Source organism: Heterocephalus glaber, unplaced genomic scaffold, assembly GCF_053883595.1.
Source record: "Heterocephalus glaber isolate CG9 unplaced genomic scaffold, H.glaber_assembly_v1.0 deba00000809, whole genome shotgun sequence".
NCBI classification, from domain to species: Eukaryota; Metazoa; Chordata; class Mammalia; order Rodentia; family Bathyergidae; genus Heterocephalus; species Heterocephalus glaber.
The window spans coordinates 1208676-1232045 of NW_028258163.1; the positions used below are offsets into that span (position 1 = coordinate 1208676).

General features: G+C 39.4%; 1 protein-coding gene across 12 annotated transcripts in view; it reads right to left on the bottom strand.

Moving 5' to 3' along the window:
- The window catches only part of Wdr76 (WD repeat domain 76), a 103060-nt gene that overhangs the window by 60772 nt on the left and 18918 nt on the right, over positions 1 to 23370 (bottom strand). For 7 of the 12 annotated variants that reach the window (XM_087207464.1, XM_087207463.1, XM_087207467.1 and 4 more), the window contains 5 exons: positions 20988 to 21141; positions 18313 to 18471; positions 12745 to 12962; positions 10831 to 10983; positions 6002 to 6055 (listed from right to left, as the gene is read on the bottom strand). In XM_087207464.1, coding sequence (XP_087063590.1) covers positions 6002 to 6055; positions 10831 to 10983; positions 12745 to 12962; positions 18313 to 18471; positions 20988 to 21141 — 738 coding nt within the window. Of the gene's footprint in view, positions 1 to 939; positions 5001 to 6001; positions 6056 to 10830; positions 10984 to 12744; positions 12963 to 18312; positions 18472 to 20987; positions 21142 to 23370 lie in introns of all 12 variants that reach the window. The other 5 variants (XM_021241884.2, XM_087207461.1, XR_015449771.1 and 2 more) reach the window with 4 other exon arrangements.

Genomic DNA, 23370 nt, shown 5'->3' on the forward strand with positions numbered 1-23370 from the left:
TGGGAAAACTGGCTATCCATATGCAGAAGATTAAGCCAGGCCCATATCTCTCACCATCTACTAAACTAAAATAAAAGTAGATCAAAAATCTAAATAAGAGAAACTATCTACAGGAAGACAAAATAGGTAAAACTCTTAAAGTCATAGATGTAGGCAAGAACTTTCTAAACAGAACTCAAATTGCACAAAAAAATAACAGCCAGAAGATGGCAGAGTGGTGAGCAGCAGAAAAAATGCCTCTCTGAAATTTGGTGTCCTGACACTGGAATACAGCATCACAAGGAGGAGAAGAAAGAGAGAAGTGGGTCCCGGGACCCAGGAAGGATCTGAGGCGAGAACTGAAGTCCACAGAGAGAGTAAAGAGAGAGACATTAATGAAAAGGAAGGAGGTAGCAAGCAGCACTCTCTCCCAGAACCCCAATACTTGGCAAGGGAACAGAGGGCTGAACCTGTGAATCCACAGCAACTACTGGCGACCCCAGAGGCCTCCATGGAGAAACGCATTTGTGGAACGGAGCAGTGGACACAGAGGACAGTCGTGACTGGTGAGTTATCCAGGTTCAAATGTCGCCCAGGAGAGGGTGACTGGCTGGTAGCCATCTTGCAGAGGGCCCTACTGAGCTCAGAACTACAACAGCTGTGAGTGAACTCCATCTAGTGGCTCCAGGGGCCTCAGTGCAGGTGCTGAGTTCAAGTCGGCAAGAGGCCAGGGAGCAGAATTCAACCCAGGAGGAAACACATAGACTGCTGTAGGATCAAGGAATCCAGTTCCAGCCTCACAGCCAGAAACCAGCCTGAACTTCAGAGGAACAAAATGGGCAGGCTGGCTGGGATTATCTACTACCCCACTGTCAAGCTGCGGTTGGTTTGCTGAGATTAATCAATTTACCTCTGGACTCTGTTTACCCACACTGCCTACCAGTGAGAGCAGAGACATACCTTGAATTGGACGTTTTTGGGTTTGTTTTCTTTATTTTGGGGTTTTTTCCTTTTCTTTCTTGCTTTTTTTCCTCCTTTCTGGTTCTTGGTTTGTTTTATTATTATTGTTGTTGCTGTTGTTGTTGTAACACAGTTTCTAGTTTTTTGTTGTTGTTGTCCTGTTGTTTTTGCTTTTATTTTTTCCTTTTCTCGTTCTCACCTGTCTTCTTCACCAGTCTTCTAAAGTTTGCCCTCCAGCCTTGCTTCTGATTTCTTCCTCTTCTACTTCTGTTTTTATCCCTAGCCCCTTTTTTTTTGGTACCGGGGATCAAACTCAAGGCAGGCGCTTACAAGGAAGGCGACAGAACCACTGAGCCCCAGCCCCAACCCTAGCCCCTTTTAAATCTTCTCTAAAAGTAAAATTGCCATATTAAGGGCTTATTTATTGCACACAACTTTCAGATTCATTCTAGATTTTGTAATATAACCACAAATCTAGTGCATATGCTTAAAGGCAGCAAATTAATAGTTGCTGTAATTTGTCATTTTCTAGGCTGTATTTGATGTTATTGTTATTGTTGATTGTACTACTTTAGCCAAGGTGACTTAATTGTGCTAATCAGTCGTTTCTCCTGGTATACCAAGACTGAGATTACCTAAGATTCTTAAAGGAAAAAACACCTGTAGGCCAGTGCCAAAGAACTGGCAGCTGGGACAAGTAGGCAGAAACTTCTCATCACCAATAAATAGAAGAGGTAGGATCTTCCAACAGACTCAAAACTCAAAAGCCAGCTATACCTGGAAGACACTTCTGAGAAGTAGTCATTTCACAAGGGTTCTGAATACTAACAATAAAACTACTCACCATAAGCAATTTACAGGCATCAACCCACTCGCTAATGAACATAGATGCAAAAATCCTCAATAAGATACTGGCAAACAGAAAGCAGATCGTCAAGAAGATCATACACCCTGACCAAGTGGGATTCATCCCAGAGATGCAGGTTCAACATACTCAAGTCAAGAAATGTATTACACTATATCAACAAAGCCAATGACAAAAACTATATGATCATCTCAATAGACGGCAGAAAAAGCATTTGACAAGGTCAACTCCCATTCATGATAAAAATCCTACAGAAAATTGGTATAGATGGTCTTTATCTCAATCTGATAAGAACCATCTACATAAAACAAACTAAAAGTCAACATCAGAGAAGATGCCAAAAACTCCACCAAGACTTTTAGATTTGATAACCAAATTCAGTGGCATAGCTGGATACAAAGTCAACATTCAAAAGTCAATAGCCTTTGGGCTGGGGATTTAGCTCAGTGGCATTGTGCCTGCCTCACAAGTGCAAGATCATGAGTTCTATCCCTGGGACCAAAAAAAAAAAGTCAACAGCCTTCCTATATACAAATAACAGACTCAAACTCACAGAGACAGAAATTAAGAGAAACAATCCTTTTCACAATAGCAGGCAAAAAAATGAAATACCTAGGAATCAATCTAATGAAGGAAATAAAAGACCTCTACATTGAAAATTACAGTACTCTGAAAAAGGAGATTGAACAGGATATCATAAAATGGAAAGATATCTCTTGTTCTTGAATAGGAAGAAACAATATAGTGAAAATGGCCATACTTCCAAAATTGTTATACAGATTCAATACAATCCAATTCAAAATCTCAACAGAATATCTCACAGAATTAGAAAAAACAATCCTAAAATTCACTTGGAACCAGAAGAGACCTAGAATAGCAGAGGCAATTCTGGGCAACAAAAGCAAAGCAAGGGGTATCACAATCCCTGACTTTAAATTATACTACAAAGCTACAGTGATAAAAACAGCATGGTACTGGGGGAAAAAACAGACCTGAGGATCAATGGAACAGACTAGAGGATGCAGAAACAACTCCAAACGTACTCAACTACCTCATCTTTTTTTTTTTGGTATGGGGATTGAACTCAGGATCTTGGGCTTGCAAGGGAGTCATGTTGCCACTGAGCTAAATCCCAACCCTACAACTACCTTATCTTTGACAAAGGAGCCAAACATCTTCACTGGAAGAAAGATAGCCTCTTTTAAAAATGCTGCTGGAGGGCTGGGAGTGGTGTGGGTAAGCTGGCCAGCATGGGGCTGGGGCAGGCGGGGGCGGGGCAAAAGGGCGCGACAGGAGGAAGGCGTGAGGGTGCCTGCGGCTGGCTGGGCGCTCTGGGAAGTCAGCACGGGCAGCTGTGACTTCACCTATTAGCCCCGATGTCTTTCCGGGGAGCCCGGTGGAGTTAAACAGCCCACAATGGGCGCCCTGGGGCGCCTACAGCCTGACCTCCACCCAGGTTTAATAGTTTCATAGGAACTTCATTAAATCAATTACTTAGTGAGCACATCAAAAAAAAAAAATGCTGCTGGAAAAACTGGCTTTCCACATGCCAAAGATTGAAACTAGACCCATATCTTTCACCACGCACTAAACTAAAATCAAAATGGATCAAAGCTCTAAATATTAAAACAGAAACACGTAATCTGCTGGAAGAGGGAATAGGTACAATGCTTGAGGACATAGGAGTAGGTAAAGACTTCATGAACAAAGCCCAGACCAGCGCAAGAACTACTACAAAGAATCAACAACTGGAACCTCATCTTATTTGTTTTTGGTTTTTTTTTTTTGGTACCGGGGATCAAACTCCAGTCCTTGCGCTTGCGCAGCAGGCATCGAAACCACTGAGCTAAATCCCGAGCCCAAGAAACCTCATCTTATTAAAAAGCTTTTGTAGAGCCAGGGATTTAGCTCAGTGGTTCTGGCGCCTGCCTCGCAAGCTGAGGACCCGAGTTCGATTCCCGGTACCAAAAAAAAATAAATAAAAAAAATAAAAAGCTTTTGTACACCAAGAGAAACCACCAACAGAGTGAAGAGACAACCCACAGAGTGGGAAAAACTTTTTACCAGCTATTCAGATAAAGGACTATTATCTGGAATATATAAAGAACTCAAAAAAATCAAACCCCCAAATTTAAAGACCCAATCCAAAAATGAGCATCTGAAATAAAGACAATTCTCAGATGAAGAATTAGAAATGGCAAATATATGAAAAAAATGTTCAACATCACTGGTCATTTGAGAGATGCAAATTAAAACAATGCTGAGATTCCAGAAAGAATGGCTACTATTAAGAAACCAACCAATAACAAATGCTGGCGGGGCTGTGGGGAAAGAGGAACCCTGCTCCACTGCTAGTGGGAGTGCAGACTGGTGCAACCACTGTGGAAATCAGTATGGAGATACCTCAAAGAACTAAAACTAGAGGTTCCATTTGACCCAGCCTACACCTCTTCTTGCTATCTTCCTGAAAGAATTAAAAGCATCATACCACAGCAATATATGCACACCTATGTTTAGAGAAGAAAAGTTTGTAATAGCTAAATCTTGGAAACAGCCCAAATGCCCATCAACTGACGAATGGATAAAGAACATGTGCTTTTTAATACAATGGAGTAGTATTCTGCCATAAAGAAGGATGAGCTTAGGGCCAGGGATTTAGCTCAGTGGTGCCACTGCCTGCCTTGCAAGCGCAAGGTACTGAGTTCAATCCCTGGTACCAAAAAAAAAAACAAAAAAACCTCAGATCCCCAAATTTAAAGACTCAATCCAAAAATGGGAATCTGAAATGACAAGACATTTCTCAGATGAAGTAGAAACAGCAAATAAATATATGAAAAAAATGTTCAACATCACTGGTCATTCAGGAGATGCAAATTAAAACAATGCTGAGATTCCACCTCAGTCTAGAGAGAATGGCTATCAAGAAATCAACAAATAACAGGCTGAGGATTTAGCTCAGTGGTTCCGCCACCTGCCTTGCAAGGGCAAAGACCCGAGTTCGATCCCCAGTACCAAAAAAAACAAACGAAAGAAATCAACCAATAACAAATGCTGGCAGGGCTGTGGGGAAAAAGGAACCCCACTGTTGGTGGGAGTGTGGACTGGTGCAACCACTGTGGAAATCAGTGCGGAGACTCCTCAAAAACTAAAACTAGAGGTTCCATTCGATCCAGATATTCCCCTTCTTGGTATCTTCCTGAAATTAAAAGCATCATACCACAGTGATATATGCACTCCCATGTTTATAGTGACACAGTTTGTACTAGCTAAATCTTGGAAATAATCCAACTGCCCATCAACCAACCAGTGAATAAAGATGTGGTTTTTTTATACAATGGAGTACGACTCTGCCATAAAGAAGGATAAGCTTGAGACATTTCTTTTTTTTTTTTTTTGGTACCAGGGACTGAGCTCGGGGTCTTTTGCCTGCGAAGCAGGCAGCGGCACCACTGAGCTAAATCCCCGACCCAGCCCAAGACATTTCTACCTAAATGGATGCACCTTGAGACCACGCTCTTTTCTGTTTTCAGTGCTGGGGATCAAACTCAGGACCTTGCTCTTTCCAGACAGGTGCGGCACCACTGAGCTACATCCCAAGCCTGAGACCATACTATTCAGTGAAATAAATAGGACTCACATATGTAAATACTCCATTGTTTCTGTGGTATTAAAAAGTAAATAAGGACCAAAATGTATAATAGATATTGGGAAATGGGAAGAAAAATGTGCAAATGAGAAGGGGAATAAGGGAGGAGGAGCAAAGAAGGGCCAAGCAAAAAAGAGAACAGAAGGAAAAAATGGAAAGAAAGATTTTGTAAATAAGGAGGAGAAGAGGGGTCAAAGAAGGGGGTGCAAAAAAAAGAACCAAGATATATCATGTATAGGTACAAATTCCCTACAATGAATGTGATCATTATGTATATCTAAAATGTAGCAATTAATGTTTTGCAAAAAAAATACACGAAAGAACAATGAATCAAAAAGTTGCTTGTTCTTTAAAAGGATGGGAAGACATCCTGGGAATAGGGGCAGACAGGGAGAGAAGTAAAAAGGATCAGAATGTGATACGTGTATGTACCAATTCACCCACAATTAATGTATTTACTATGTATCACTAACAGATATACTGATAAAAAAGAGGAAAAATAGAATCAGGCCTATTCCATCTCTTTGACGTCATCATATGTGGAAGCATACCTGATGGAGGTGAGGAGAGGCATCTGGGAAGACACACAACTGCTGTCAAAGATCCTGCAAAACAGATCAAGAATAGAGTAATGTTGAGCCCAGGGATTTAGCTCAGTGGTTCCACCACTTGCCTTGCAAGTGCAAGGACCCGAGTTTGATCCCTGGTACCAAAAAAAAAAAAAAAAAGAATAGAGTTACGTACTCTTTATTATTCCATAAAAATTTTCAGAAATAACATACATTTATGTAAGAAGACACTCACTGGTTTGTGGCGATCAGACTCTAACCTCAACTAATATATTTAATAAAACTTATAAGGTACATTACAAAATTCAGCACTTATAGTTTAAAATGGACAATTTATTTAAATACTCTTACTCCAAACTTAAAATGAACATTCCAAAGTAACAGTCAGGACTATACAACTCTATTCAGATACACAGTAATACAGAACATATATAAAGAGTGTGGTCTGAAAATGGAAAGTCATCTACAAGTTCAGTGCATGTGCCAAATGTGATTTTTCCCGAGACTCATCAGTTGAGAGTCTGACAGTGACAGAACTGAAGTAAACAAGTAACTCTTGAGAAAAAGGAAACTGCACAGATCGAAAGGAACACAGGGATGCCGTTCCTTCCATGGTGACTGACTTCGTTTTTCAGTGACACTCTCAGCCACTGTGGAACTAACTGGGCACCAGGTACACACTGCAGACCAGGCCCTTCCCAACAGGAAAGTCCAAGCAGAAATGAGGGGACATTCAGAGCCTGGCCTAAGGTATACATTCAACAGGTACTTGTGAATGAATAATAAATGCATTCCAAATTCACTTAAGGCAAAACTCTGAAACTGAGAAAAGTTAGCAATTTTAAACAAAATTGGAAATTCTAGAAGAAAACAAAATCATTTTCCATTGTGGCTGCATTAACATTTTCTACCTTGTTTTCCCTTTTCAAGAGAGGGCATCTTGCTGTATCTCCCTCCCCCTCCCCCTCCCTCTCCCTCAACTCACTATGTGGCCTAGGCTGATCCTCCTGCCTCATCCTCCGAAAGGCTGGGACCACAGTCATGTGCCACCATGCCTGACTCACATCTCTTAAAATTCACATTATTTTCTACTTTTTCTTCAACTGATTTTAAAAATCAACTTTTAGGAAGTAACTATACAAAGTAATCAAAGCTAACCCCGCTACCAAAATACCCAAAAAACCCAAAAAAACCCAAAAACAACAACAACAAAAAATGTCCAAACATGCATATAACAGTCTGGGCCAGAGATTTAGCACAGTGTTTCTGCCACCTGCCTCACAAGTGCATGGTACTGAGTTCAATCTCCGGTACCAAAAAAAAAAACTAATGAGAAGTCATTAAGCACAGGTCACTGGGCTCTCCCCCTATGCAGGAGACTGAATGTAGACACACCTCTCTCACCATACACTAAACTAAAATCAAAATGGATCAAAGACCTAAATAATAAAAAAGAATCTTCTGGAAGATAAAATAGGTAAAACTCTTGAAGACAAAAACATAGGCAAGGACTTTCTGAACAGAACCCCAGATGCACAAGAAACAGCATCAAGAATCTACAAATGGGACTATGGCTGTAATGGTGGGGCACGTCTATAATCCCAGCACTCAAGAGGCTGCAGCAGGAGGATCACTGCAAGTCCAAAGTCAGCCTGGACCGCATGGCAAGTTCAAGGAGGCCTGAACTACACAGTGATACCGTCTCAAAAAAAAAAAAGGGGGCCAGGGATTTAGCTCAGTGATTCTCCCACCTGCCTCGCAAGCACAAGGACCTGAGTTCGATTCCCGATACCAAAAAAAAAAAGGAATTGGGTCAGGGATTTAACTCAGTGGTGCCGCCTCCTGCCTCACAAGTGCAAGGTCCTGAGTTCGATCCCCAGTACAAAAAAAAAAAAAAAAAAAAGGAATTATATCAAATTTAAAAGCTTCCTGGTCACTTTTTTTTTTTTGGTACTGGGGATCAAATTCGGGTCCTTGCACTTGCACAGTAGGAGGTGAAACCACTGAGCTAAATCCCCCGCCCTTGGTCACTATAAAGTGGTTGACAGAGTATGTCTAGGTTCAGTTCCCTTTAGTTTTTCCATATTTAAAATGATAAAATTTTGATTATGTGTCAACTATATGAATATTTTTGACATAACCTAACAGATCTATACTTAATATTGTCATTTAATGTTTTTTAAAAATTATATGAAGAACACCTTTTTAGGCAGCCAAGGAGAGTGTTGTGCATCAAAAGAATAGTTGATATACCAACAGAGCTATTTTACTATATTTAATAGCTCTTAGCTCACACGTGTGATGGCTTCATGCAGTGATTTTATGCAATACTGAATAAAATCTTCTGAAGATTAAGCTGTGAAATGTATCCTTCTTCATCTAGTTTTTGTAGTACAAGATACCATCTTCCTACTTTTCTTAACTTTGTATTCATAATTATTTTTCTGCATGATACCTGATCCAATAAGCCTTCACCAAATATGTGCAATAGACACAAACTTTTAAATAGTACACTGTACTGTGTGTCAGGAGGCTGAGGCAGAAGGATCGCCACAAGTGCAAAGCCAGCCTGGGCTACCTAGTAAGTTCAGGGCCAGCCTGAACTACAAAGCGAGACCCTGTCTCAAAAAATCAAAAAAAAAAGCACACAGTGTGTTAAGACTATTTCTATATTTAATGTCATTCCTGATTTAGCTTTACTTTTTTTTTTTTTGGTACCGGGGATTGAACTTGTTACCGTATGCTTGCATAGCAGGTGCCGGAACCACTGAGCTAAATCCCTGGCCCTAGCTTTACTTGTTTGTAGTGTTTTTAGAAAATAGCTATGTAACTTATTGAGCATTATTTTGGTGTTACTGTATAAACATCATGATAAATATTAAATTCTTATTTATCTTATATTGCAAAAAAAAAGCTTCTTGGGCCAGGGATTTAGCTCAGTGGTGCCACTGCCTGCCTCACAAGCACAAGGTCCTGAGTTCGATCCCCAGTACCAAAAAAAAAACAAAAAAGCCTCTTCACATCAAAAGAAACAGCCAACAGAGTGAAAAAATAACTTACAGAATGGGAAAATAATTTTTCCAGGCAGCTATTCCTTGGACAAAGGATTAATATCTATAATATAATTTATATAAAGAACTAAAAAAAATTAGACTCCCCAAAAGAAAAAGCCCAATCAGGCTGTGGATTTAGCTCAGTGGTTCCAGCGCCTGCCTCAAAAGCTCAAGGTCCTGAGTTCGATCCCTGGTACAAAAATAAATAAATAAATAAATAAAATGAATAAAATAAAAAAATAAAAGACCCAATCAAAAAATGGACAACCAAAATAAAGATACTTCTCAAAAGTAGTAAAAACAGCCAATAAATACATGAAAAAATGTTCATCATTGCAGGCCATTAGTGAAATGTAAGCTGTAATGTAAATGTAATGGGGAAAAACTGGTGGGAATATAAAGTAGTACAACCATATAAACATAGTACAACTATGAAAATCACTATGGAGACACCTCAAAAAGGTAATAGCCGGGTGCCGTGGCACACACCCGTAATCCCAGCACTCAGGAAGGTGAGGCAGGAGGATCACTACAAGTTTGAGGCCATCCTGTGCTACATAATGAGTTCAAGGCCAACCTGAAATACATAGCAAGACCATTTCTGAAAGAAAGAGAGGGGAGTGGGGAGAAAAAAGGAAGAACAAAAGAAAGGAGTCCCACCTATTCTCCTTCTAGGTATTGTCCCCAAAGAGTTAAAGACATCATATTACAATGATACATGTACACCATGTTGATATCAACACAACTCATAATAACTAAATCTTGGAAGCAGCTTATATGTCCATCAACAGATGAATGGGTAAAGAAAATGTGGCATTTACACACAATGGAGTACTATTCCCCTACAAAGAAGGATAAATTTGAGTCATCTGTAGGAAAATCAATGCACCTTAAAGCCATAATGTTAAGTAAAATAAATCAAACACACAAGCATAAATATTGCATGATTTGGGCCAGAAATTTAGCTCAGTGGTTCCAGTGCCTGCCTCGAAAGCGCAAGGTCCTGAGTTCAAGCCCCGGTACCAAAAAAAAAACCCCAATAATAGGAAACAGAGAGACAGATCTTTTATAAATGGGAAGGGGATCAAGAGCTGGATGAGAGGTAGGGGAAGGGGATGTAAAAAGAATCAAGATGTGTTATACGTGTTATGTACATGTACCAAATTCACATAATGAATGTAATCACTGCTGGGGATTTAGCTCAGTGGCACCATGGCTGCCTTGCAAGCACAAGGTCCTGAGTTCAATCCCCAGTACAAAAAAAAAATATATAATCATTATGTACTGAAAACATGGACTAATAGAAATAAAAATTAAATATATATATATATATATATATATATATATATATATATAAATATTTTTTAAAAGTACAGGTCAGGCCAGGATTTAGCTCAGTGGTTCCGGCACCTGCCTTGAAAGCTCAAAAACCTGAGTTCGATCCCTGGTACCAAAAAAAAAAAAGTACAGGTCAGCCAGGTGTGCTGGCTCACATCTGTAATCCAAGCACTCAGGAGGGTGAGACAGGAGGACTGCCTCAAATTCAAGGCCACCCTGAGCTACATAGTGACATAGTGTTCAAGGACAACCTGAACTGCATAGCAAGGCCCTGTCTCAAAAAAACCAGGTCACTGGTCTTTGGGAACCTAGATATGGCTGCAAAGCAGTAACACTACCAATTAAATAGGAAAAGCAGTAAGCAAAGTTTCTTGTTTACTGACAGCTACAGACTCAAAACATGTCGCCTTCTCAGTTTACCTCAGCTTACAATCCGCACATGTGGACACAACTCTGTTACCAGTAACAGGTGAGAAGTAGGCGGAAGCAATGCTCTTTGTGTGCTCAGTCAGAGAGACCAAAGGCTGGCTTCTCCGGGGATTCAGGTACCTGGCGTCATAAACATGGGTATCCCTGTGGTAGGGAAATAACAATCAATATCACCACAGTGCATGCAGTGAGCTACAGGACAGGACTGAACATAAGCTAGACACTCAAAAATATCTGCCACACTGAAGGACATTTTAGACAGAACTCTAATCTTTTTAGAGCAACTTCATTTATTTTTTCTGGTACCGGGCATCGAACTTGGGACCTTGCGCTTGCAAGGCAGGCGCTGGAACCACTGAGCTAAATCCCCGGCCCTAAAATTAGGACCAAACTTCATTTATTTTTAAGTAATTTTTTTCTGCACAAATGATTCACTGAGATATTTTTCCACCCAATACTTTCTTACCAATAAAACACTAGCTGGGCCTGGTGGCGCACACCTGTAATCCCAGCACTCGGGAGGCTGAGGCAGGAGGCTCGCTCCAAGTTCAAGGCCAGCCTGGGAGACATAGTGAGTTCAAAGCCAACCTGAACTACACAGCGAGTCCCTGTGTAGTTACTTAGCTCAACAAACCAAAAAACAAAACAAAACAAAACCAATAAAACAATAAATATTCAAAATCATCAGTCTTGTGTTTTTTCCTATTATGATCTGATAAGACTTTTAAATGTTTTTCTAGAGGTTTTCTGATTATTTGTAACAATAACTAAAGTAACAACAAGTATTGGACTCATTTAGAAGATTAAACCATTCCACAGACCCAAAAAGTAAATAGTCTGCTGGCTTGCATATAATGTACAAATGTTACAAAAAGATTTTCTTTTCTTCCCTTATCTCTTCCGTGATGCACTGATTATTCAATAATGTATTATTTAATCTCCAAGTGTTTGCCTATTCAGAAACCCTCTAAACTTCTGTAATAATTTTATAAACACTGGTATAGATACAAGGTAAAATATTTAGAAAACTCCAAAACTGTAACAGCTCCATGTAAACCAGCAGATATACAAGTAAGTTTCTAGTTGGTTTTTTAATCTTTCCAAGGAAAAAAACACCACTGGCCAAGTTATGGATCATATATAACTTTTTCCTTTTTTATAATTTTATGTTTTCTCAGAAAACTTAAAAGTAAATGAACATAATGCCAAGGGAAACAAAAATGTACATTCTTTTCAGTTCTTTCAATATTCATTAAATCTAAAAGAGCTAGGCTTGGTGGTGCACGCTTGTAATCCCAGCACTTAGTAGGCTCAAGCAGGAGAATCGCCGTGAGTTTGAGGCTAGATTGGCTACATAGTGAGTTTAAGACCAGCCTAAACTACAAAGTGAGACCCTGTCTCAAAAAATAAATAAAAATCCAAAAGAATTTCTCCTTTATAAAAAAATCACACTCAAGCCAGGGATTTAGCTAAGTGGTTCTGGTGCCTGCCGCACAAGCGCAAGGTTCCAAGTTCAATCCCCAGTACAAAAAAAAAAAATCACACTCAGGACAGGGTTTTAGCTCAGTTGTTCTGCTGCCTGCCTCGCAAGCGCAAGGTCCTGAGTTCGATAACCAGTACCAAGAAAAAAAAATCACACTCAAACTGGGCATAGTGGTTCATACCCTGTATTTCCAGCACTCAGGAGGCAGAGGCAGAAGGACTGCTGAGTTCAAGCCCAGCCTGGGCTACATAGTGAGTTCAAGGTCAGCCTGAACTACATAGCAAGATCTTATCTCAAAAAAAAAAATCACACTCAAAAGAAGCCTCCATCAGTGTAAAAAGGAAAATTATTTGGCATTTGTGTATTACAAAAGTCATATGTCTTTGACAACCAAACTAAACTATATTTTCTGAAGAACATACCTCAGTCCTGCAGTGATGAAATACTGTCGGTGCACGGGGTGCATATGAACAGTTCTTATCTTTGTCATAGAAGAATTAATAAGTTTCTCATAAGAAGTCCCAGGTGTCCGTCTATCCACCAGTGACAGGGCCCCATCCCAGTGTCCTACTAGTAAAGTAGCAGCACTCTCTGCCAAGAAGTCGAAGGAGGATAAGCTCCTGCTTTCATTTCTGTACACCTGAGGGTGTGAGTAACAGTTAGCTGTGTGACACTTTTCCCTTAAGAAAAGTTGCTGCATAAGCTCTTGGCAGCAGTTATAAAGCACTTTATCCAGATGTCCTCACTTATCTTCCCGTCTTCCACACAGGAAGCAGGGGGCAAACTGAAAACCAAGGCAGTGTTCATCTGTGAGGCTTACCTCCAATCAAATGCCCCACCTACTCACATCAAGGCTTCAAATCTCAAAACCAATAACCCTCTGTCCCAGACCTACCCTGCAAAACTCACTAGGGAGTGAAGTAAAATAATGAATTGAAATCATATCTTAATATAGCAGGTGACTTTGCCAACCAAGTCCAAAACAGCTTGATGAATGTTCAACTGTTCTTGTAGTAGATTAAAATTCTTGACAGTTAAGCAGGCTGAATCTATCAAAAAAATTTTTTTTTTGGTACTGGGGATAGAACTCGGGACCTTGCACTTGTGAGGCAGGTGCCAGAACTACTAAGCTAAATCCCCAGCCCAATCAAAATATTTAATGCTTATAGTCTTTTACCTAATAATTTCAGTAAAAGAAATGGATGAAGATGTCTGCTACAAGAAAGCTTGCAATAGCAACAAGAAGCCACCAAGACAGATCTGGTAAATGAATGATATTAACTCTCCACTCTGAAATATCATGCAATGCTGAAAACAATGAGGCAGTATGATCTTACTACCTCTCCAAGATATACTATTAAATGAAAAAGAGCAAAACGCAAAAGACTTATATGGTATAAATCCATTAGAACAAAGAAAGGGAGGAAATGGTCTGTGTTTGTAAAGATATGGTATGCACTTTCTGGAGGCACACTCAAGATACACAACGGTTACTTCTGCAGCTTGGGAACTGCCAGAGAATAGATTTATTCTGCATATCCCACTGACTGTAAATATTTTATCAAAAGTATGTATTATGGCTATAATACTTAATCATGTATTAAGCCACAATGATATCATTATGGGTTTCAGGGCTCACACACTGAAAGGACAAAAAACAAATGCTTCTACCAAGTAAGAACAAATGCTATTCTAATTGTTGAATCATGAATTGCTACTGCTTTTTGTTTTGATAACAAGTAGTATAAATTGAAATTAACAAATTAATCTCTAAAGCATCACAACACCCAAAAAAGCTCAATATATACAAATAATACTTCAAGTATTTTGGTCCGTATGTAAAAATATTTAAGAGCAAGGGCTTTGGAGTCAGACAAATTCTAATGCAAATTTTAGTTCTACCACTTCTTTTTTTTTTTTTTTTTTTTGAAACAGGGTCTCGCTGTGTAGTTCAAACTGGGCTTGAACTCACTATCTAAACCAAAGTGGCCTTGAACTCACAGTGATCCTCGTGACTCAGCCTCCCGAGTCCTGAGATTATGAGTGTGCGCCACCATGCCCAGCAAACACCAGTATGTTCTTGAGCAAGCTAATAAACCTCTCTGCCTCAGCTTTACATCTGATAAATGGGGATAAAATTACCTATTTCACAGTGTCATGAGGCTTAGTACTAATTATAAAGTACATTCGTAATTTCACCTAGCATAAGGTAACTGTTCAATCAGCAGTATCAGAAACAAATTACTGATACACACAACAACACAGATGAATCTTAAAAGCATTGTGACAAGTGAAAGAGGCAGACACAAAACCCTACACATCAGAAAAGCCAGACACTGGGAAAGACAATCATAGGCACAATATCACATCAGCGGTTGCCAAGGCTGCAGACAGAGGGGGAGACCGACTACAAAGGGTCATGATAGAATTCCGTGGGGAGAGGGAAACTCCTCGTGTCTTCATTGTGCTTATGGTTATATAGATGCAAACGCCAAAACCCATGAAACTGCGCACCTAAAAAGGTAAATTTTACTATATAAAACTTAAGCTTCAATAAACCTGACCTCTAAAAAAGTAGAAAAGTTTTACGACTCAATAGAAAAGATTAAAAACCCAATTAAAACAAAGGCAAAGGTTCTAAACAGATGCTTCTGTAAAGAAAGAACATAAGGAAGGACACTCAGCAACAGCACCAGCCATCATTAGGGAAATGCAAATCAAAACCACAGCAAGGCACCACTGCAACCCACAGGACAGCCACCCTCCCAGCAAAAACAGTCATCGCAAAGCTGTGAACAGACATGAACCCTCACACATGAACGATGGGTATGTAAATGGTGCCGATGATTGGGGGAAATTTGGCAGTCCCTCAAGATGCTAAATATTGCTGGGCATAGTGGCATACATTTGTAATCCCTGAGGCAGGAGGACCACCTCAAGTTAAAGCCCAGCCTGGGCTACAGAGTGAGCTCAAGGCCAGCCTTAATTACACAGCTAGATCCTGGCTCAAAAAACTCAAGTTACCACTTGATACATGAATGTTCACACCTGCATTATTTGGAACAGTTGAAAACAGCCAAGCATGGTAGCTCATACCTTTAATCCTAGTACTTGGGAGGCTAAGACAGGAGGATGGCTTCAAGTTTGAGGCCAGCTGAGGTACAGAGTAAGTTCAAGGCCAGCCTGAAGTACATAGTGAGACCTTGTCTCAAAAAAAAAAGAGGGCTAAGGGCATAGTGCACAGAGCACATGCTTAGTATGTATGTGTGAGGGATGTGTGAGGGCCTGGGTTCTATCCCTACTATTGCAAGGAAGGACAGAGGATGGAAGGACACAGATAGACATGAGAGAGAAAGGCAGAGAAAAAGAGAAAGGGAGAGAAAGAGAACACACTGTACTATAATTATTAGAATAACTTTTAAAGCCCTTTTAAAAATAATTATGCTCCAGGTGTGGTAGCTCATGCCTATAATCCCAGCATTAAGAAGGCTGAGACATGTGGATTGCCATGTGTTCCAGGCCAGCCTGGGCTACACAGTGAGTTCAAAGCCAGCCTGAACTACACAACAAGACCCTATCTCAAAAAGTAAACAAATTTAAATAAATAAATAAATAAATAAGCAAGCAAGCATCATCTATACAAGGAATATTTAGAACAGATATCGGAATGTGTTAGTTTTGAGTACTGGCTTATGTAAAATTAAGGCATAAAATTAGATCATCAGGGCTGGGCATTTAGCTCAGTGGTTCCACCACCTGCCTTGCAAGCACAAGGTCCCAAGTTTGATCCCCAGTACCAAAAAAAAGAAAAAAAATTAGATCATCAACTAGTATTTATAATGCAACTTCAATGATGAGTTGCTCCCTTCACTGTATGCCACATACAAATTGCTCTATACTGCATATCTCCAAAAACTTTAAAACCTCATTCAAAATAAGATAAAAAATGAAAATATACAGCTAACCTATGCTAAGTTTCACAAAGATTAAAATCCATGTATGGGCCGGGGATTTAGCTCAGTGGTTTCGCCTGCTGCGCAAGTGCAAGGACCCAAGTTCGATCCCTGGTACCCAAAAAAAAGAAAAAAAAAAAAATTCATGTAGTTTTAAAAGTTCAACTTAAAAGAATTCTTTTACTGAGGAAATCTGATATAATTACACAAATCTGGAAGCTCATCTCAAATGTTACTATTAAACACTAGACATTTAAATAATAAGCCAGGCATGCTAGCGCATGCCTTTTATCCCAGCTCTCAGAAGGCTGAGGTAGGAGGATCTCTGTGAGTTTGAAGCCACCCTGAGCTATACAGTGAGACCCTATCTCAAAAACTAATAAAAAACAAAAAACAAAAAGAATTAAATCAATAAATAATAGACCAAAATATAAGCAATAGAATCTAAAAGATTCTTCAGGCCTTGAAAGCTTCCACCCATCCCACCAGATATCGAATGGATTAGATTAACAGTCTGGTGACTGAGGCAAGACAGGTAGTCATGAATATGATGCCCAGATCCTCCAATTATTCTGAAATAGACTGGAACTTAATCTTCATGGCATGAGTTAAACCTGCCAGGAAAAGCCCTTATCCTCAAGAGATTCTGAATAAAACCCCTTGGGTATCCACTTCTTGGCACAGTAGAATTACATGACAGCCATGGCAGTTTTCAATTCCCATTTCAACAGATGAAAATAGCTGAGCTAATGTCTTCAGCATTATAATATACATGCGCGCGCGCACGCGCGCACGCACGCACGCGCGCACACACACACACACACACGAGTCCACCAAAAAAAAGTATACACACATCAAAAGAGAAAAAATAGTATGACTTTTTTCAACAGATGGTGCTACCTTCGTATGGGGGACCCTAAAGGATGCTGTATATTGCAGAAAACCCACTACACTGCTGGCCCTTAGAGAAAAAATTGAAAATGCATGTGCCACAATCTCAATGACCAAGGTTACCCAAGCAGCAGTTCACCATACTAATAAATGTCTGGAAGCTCATGGCCACCACTTTGACCATCTCTTGCAGTTGTACAGGCCAAAGGTGGTAACTTGTATCAATCTCATGGTGTCTCAATAATTTAGTATTACAGTATTTATATATGTTTTTCCTTTCCTGAAATGTATTCATTTTGGGGGGGGTGTGTGTGTATGTATGTGTATTTGTATATCTTATAAGACATGTTAAATCTGGGTTGAAGATATGGTTCAATCCCTAGCACAAGGGGAAGCTGGGCATGGTGGCACATGCCTATAATCCCAGTACTTAGAGCCTGAGGCAGGAGGATCACAGGGAGCTCAAGGGCAGCCTTGGCTACATAGTGAATTAAAGCCCAACCTAAACTACATAACAAGACTCTGCCTCAAAAAAACAAAACAACAAAAACAAAAAGAGGTAGAAAAGAGAAGGAATGGTGGTGGGAGAGGGGAAGAGGAGGAGGAAGAGAGGGAGAGAAGGGGGGAAGAGAGAGGGAGGAAGAGGAGAAGAAGAAGAACAAGAGAAGGAAGAGGAAGAAAAGGAGATGACATGTTAAGGCCTGGCTTAAAGATAATGGAAAATCAAATTTTATACTTTCTGTGTTATATAATAGACTAAATTTCTCAGGTATATAATACCATTGCTAATGAATTTCTCTATTATCTTTTTTGTCATGTTTAAGAATCATCCCCACAAAAGTGATCTCTACAAAGAGGAGAAATCATGAATAGGATTTTTCCAAGTGAAAATGTCCTAGGCTTAATCCTACAAATAGTAAAGTTACTTTATTTAAAACTTGCCTGAAAAAAATTAATTAGAATAACCAAGTGTTGTGGTACATGCCTCTAGTCCCAGCTAATCAGGAGGCTGAGGCAGGAAAATTGTCTGAGGCCCCAACACTATATCTCTTCTACCAATATGACTGATAATAATAACTCATATGGCATCTAACAGAGAATTCAGAATCTCAGCTGACACTGGCATACAAACACATGAAAATTTACCTCATCAAAGACAGCCCTAGAGAAATCCCCACATCGCAATGTGCCATCGTAACTCAGGGACAGGAGATGGGCCGGGTTGTCAGGTGAGAAGTAAAGACAGCTAATGGGCTGACTGTGGGGATAGAAAACGTAAGTCCCATCTTCTTTATGTTGCTGAGTCTGAAAGAAAGTTGGAGATTCTAAGATGGTATCATTAAGTTATTTATTGTTGTTGTTTTGGGGTTTTTTTGGTACCAGGGATCAAACTCGGGACCTTTTGCCTTCAAGGCAGGTGGCGGCACCACTGAGCTAAATCCCCAGCCCTCAAATTATTTAGATTGGGATTACATCTAGTCTCTTCTTAATCTATAACTACACTCACTCTCACATTCAGATAGTCAGAACTAGGAACTTCATATTGATATGAAATTTTTTTCTAATTTTCAGTCCTACAATACAAGTCACATTTAGTGTCCAGCTTTTTCCAACTGGCAAACTAGATTCTTTTTACAGCAAAACCAAAACAAAACACTGCATATGTGGGTGTGATGGCAGACACCTGTATTTCCAGCTATTCGGGCAGCTGAGGCAAGAGGATCATATGAGCCCTGGAGTTCAAGGCCAGCCTGAGCGACGCAAAAGAACCCCTCTCCAAAGCTAAATAATAAAATAAATCACTGCTTATTATGACACAACATAATGAAATGCTTGAGAAATGAGAAATCCACCTTATTTCAAATGAACCATAATTTCTTCCTGAAAATGTATCAATAGCATTACCACTTTGCTTTCTAAGATTAAGGCTTCTATATATCAATATATTATTCTCAGTATCATTTCTTTTCTTTTTCTTTCCCTGAGACATAGTCTCATTATGTGACCTAGGCTGGCTTCGAACTCATGATCCTCATACCTCAGCTTCCCAAGTTCCTGGATCTCCAGGCATGCACCACCAATGCCTGGCAGCATCATCATTTTCATAAGGTATTCTGCACAAAGTGGCAGTTTTAGAAGTATTTCGCCCTCTAAATACACCATGAAAGTGCATCTGTCTGACTTCATCATAGCGTCGCCGTTCTTAGACCTACCGCTGGATAATCAACTCCTGGAAGCGGAGTTCCATATGGACAGATCAGAGCAGCTGTCATCTCCACATCTGTCCTGATCGGCCATGAAACAGCCGAGCAATTTCCTTTTCTTTTTTTAATTTTAAAATTGAGAAGTATTTTTAGAAGAAGAGACACAATGGAAAAGGAAAAAATTACAATGACACACTTGTTTTTGGTACTGAGTTTCAGACCCAGGGTCTCACACATGCTAGGCAAACACTCTGCACTGAGCTAGGTCCCAGGCCTTTTTAAATTTTATTCTTATTTTGAGATAGGGTCTTGCTAAGTTGTCCAGGCTGGGCTCAAATTCACAACCCATCTCAAGAGCCTCAGCCTCCCAGAGTGCGGGGATTATACCACACACAACCATGCCTGGCTTCATGCACTCTTTTATCTACACAGAGTCAATGACTGTTATCATCTCAGTATTTCTTTATACCACTCATTTTCTAGGAAAACTAAACTATAAAGAACTCAAATGATACAGGAAAATGCAAAAAATTACATTTTTTGGTTTTTGTCTTTTCCAGTCCTTGGGATGAAACTAGCTTCAACTCACCTTTGTTTCTCATCTCCATTAAATGTCCTTACAGCATGTGTATGTCTATGTCCTACTTCCCTGACTAGAAAATAAATTCATACAGGATTAGCTTGATTTCTTTCAATTTTCTAACCACTGAAAGCCCTTACTGAAGTACGATATGCATAGTGAACTGGATGCAGTAAGTGTCAGACTCATCAAGATGACCTGGATCTTGGGCCGGAGATTTAGCTCAGTGGTTTTGCTGCCTGCTGTACAAGCACAAGGACCCAAGTTCAATCCCCAGTACAAAAAAAAAGATGACCTGGACCATTCTGAGCAGATCTCTAGGAAGGCATTCCAATTCAGCTCACAGACTGCATCTTAGTCCACATGGGCTGCTATAACAAAATCCCATAACAGTAGAAATGTATTTCTCAGGTCTGGGGGCTAGGCGATCCAAAATCAAGACACTGGCTGAGTCAGTGTCTATGGAGGGCCATCCTCATTTGGTGGAAGGAGCAAGGGATCTCCTTGGGCTTCTTTCACAAAGGTACTAATCCCTTTCATGAACTAATTACCTGAAAGACCACACACCTAATAGCATCACCTCACTGCATAGGCATTCAACATATAAATTCTGGGGGGACACATATTCACTTCATAGCAGACCATATTTTAAACATAATTGAGAAACTGGTTTTTCACATTTTCACTTAAAGTCTCCTGGCAATTGATTTATGCCCAGATGGCTAAAGATATCATCCAAACTAAAAATGTTAAAGTTCTATAAAACAAATTTAAATGTCTTCAAATTCAAAAATTTGGGATCATAAAACACAAAAGTAAAATCTCAACCATTTATAAATAAATGTCTCTAGCCTATTGCCTTGTAAGATTATTTGGTTCGCCAGGGATTTAGCTCAGTGGCACTGCGCCTGCCTGGCAAGCGCAAGGTCCTGAGTTCGATCCCTGGTACTGAAAGGAATAAAAAAAAGGGGGAAAAAAAAAAAAGATTATTTGGTTCGATCAAACCTCAATATCTTCAAGGAGGAATAATAACTTACCAAATCCCAAAGTCCAATTTGCCCCGATTTGGACCCAGCTGCTACCAGAATTCTAGTTTCTGATGGATGGAGAGCCACAGAGGATATCGAGCCTTTGGTAACTTTATGAACAGTATCTTCACTAATGACCATGCCATTTAAATTGGTTTTGTAGCTATGAAAATTTAAAAATTAAATTTTAAAAGTAAAATCAATCTCAACAGTCAATATAAATAAAAAATAATTCAAAAGGAAAAACCACAATTAGTAAATACACAGTGAGAAATATTCAAACTCCTGATAAGAAAGGAAATTAAGTTAAACAATGATGTACTATTTTTCAATTATAAAATTTCCTTTGAGGGGCCGGGGATTTAGCTCAGTGGTTCCGGCGCCTGCCTCGCAAGAGGAAGAAGGTCCTGAGTTCTATCCCTGGTATCAAAAAAAAAAAAAAAAAAAAAATTTCCTTTGATAATTTTAATGATATCAAAAACTAATAGGCTACAATTCAGGAGGCTGAAGCAGGATGATCACCATGAGTTTGAAGCCAGCCTGGGCTACACTGTGAGTTCAAGGCCAACCTCAACTGCATATTGAGACCCTGCCTCAAGTGAAAAAAAAAAACATAAATAAGAGACTACAGTAAAATGGGCTGGGGATGTAGCTCAGTAGAGAACTTGGCTAGACCACACAAAGCCCTGGGTTTGATCCCTAACACTACAAAAAAACTAACTAGAAACTCACAAATACTCACATATATTGCTAGTGATAGAGTACGTTCATATAAGATTTTTGGAAGGAAAAAAAAAGATTGTTGGAAAACAACTTGATAATGTGTACCAAAAGTCATAAAAATGTCCACAATACTTGGCTTATCAGCCCTATCTTTGGACAATTCACTATCACAGACACACACATATATATGCATACAAACACACAAAGTTAAATAGAAAATAACCTCAAAATGAGATATACAAATAGCAAAGAATATAAGTGAAAACTAAGGAGATTTGGGGCCAGAGATTTAGCTCAGTGGCACTGTGCCAGCCTTGCAAATGCAAGGTCCTGAGTTCTATCCCCAGTACCAGAAAAAAAAAGAAAAGAAAACTAAGGACATTTGAATAAAATATGGACTTTAGTTAATAGTAATATATCAGTACTGGTTGATTAGTTATGACAAATATACTATATTAATGCAAGACGTTAACAGAGAAAATCAAATGTGGGGTATATGCAAATTCTCTGTACTATCACTGCAATGTTCTATAATTTAGAACAATTTTATATAATTTTAATTCTAAAATTAAAAGTTAATTTAAAAATTTTTGGCCAGTGTTGGGGTGCCCACCTGTAGTCCCAACACTCTGGAGGCTGAGCCAGGAGGATCACAAGTTCAAGGCCAGCCTGGTCTACATAGTGAGTTCAAGGTCAGCTGGAACTACATAGCAAGACCCCGTCTCAAACCGCCCCCCACAAAAACAAAAAAATTTTAAAGAAAATAGCCTCCAATCCAAACTGTGGTACCCTGCAAAACTATCTTTCAAACTTGATGGAGAAATAAGATACTTTCATGACAAAGAGCACCTTGGGAATTTCATGAATACCAAAGCAGCACTCCAAAAAGTTTTAGACAATATCCTAGGAAAAGACAACAAGGATCACAACCCAGGAAGGCCAGCAGAATGAATCCACTGGGCACGACAAGAAATTAAATGCAAAGGGGGAGACTGGCAGAAGGGGTCAAGAAGCAAGATCTAACAATATGCTGCATACAAGAAACACACTTAATACAAAAAGAAACTCACAGACTGAAAGTTAAAGGGTGGAAAAACAATACTCCATGCAACAGGAACCCCAAAAAAAGCAGGAGTAGCTATCTTCTTTGCAGATCAAATGGATTTCAAACCAACACTATTAAGAGAGACAAAGAAAGACACTACATCCTTGTAAAGGGAACAATCCAAGAGGAAGAGAAGACAATCTTATATATGTATGCACCAAATACTAGTGCACCCAACTATATAAAACAAATACTAAGGGACGTGACAAGTCAAATAAGCACTAATACAATAGTAATAGGGGACCTCAATAACACACTGTCACAAATACATAGATCCACTAGACAGAAAATAAACAACAAAATACTAGAACTCAATCAAACTCTTGAAGAAATGAATTTAACAGATGTTTAGAGAGTGTTCCACCCCACAAAATCAGAATACACATTCTTTCAGCTGCACATGGGCTGTCCAAAATAGACCACATACTCGCTCACAGAACATGGTTAAGTGCAAAGGAATTGAAGTTATCGCCTATATATTATCAGACCATAGTGTGATGAAATTGGAGATCAAAAGCAAAAGAAACCACAAGAATTTCATAAACACATGGAAATGGAACAACA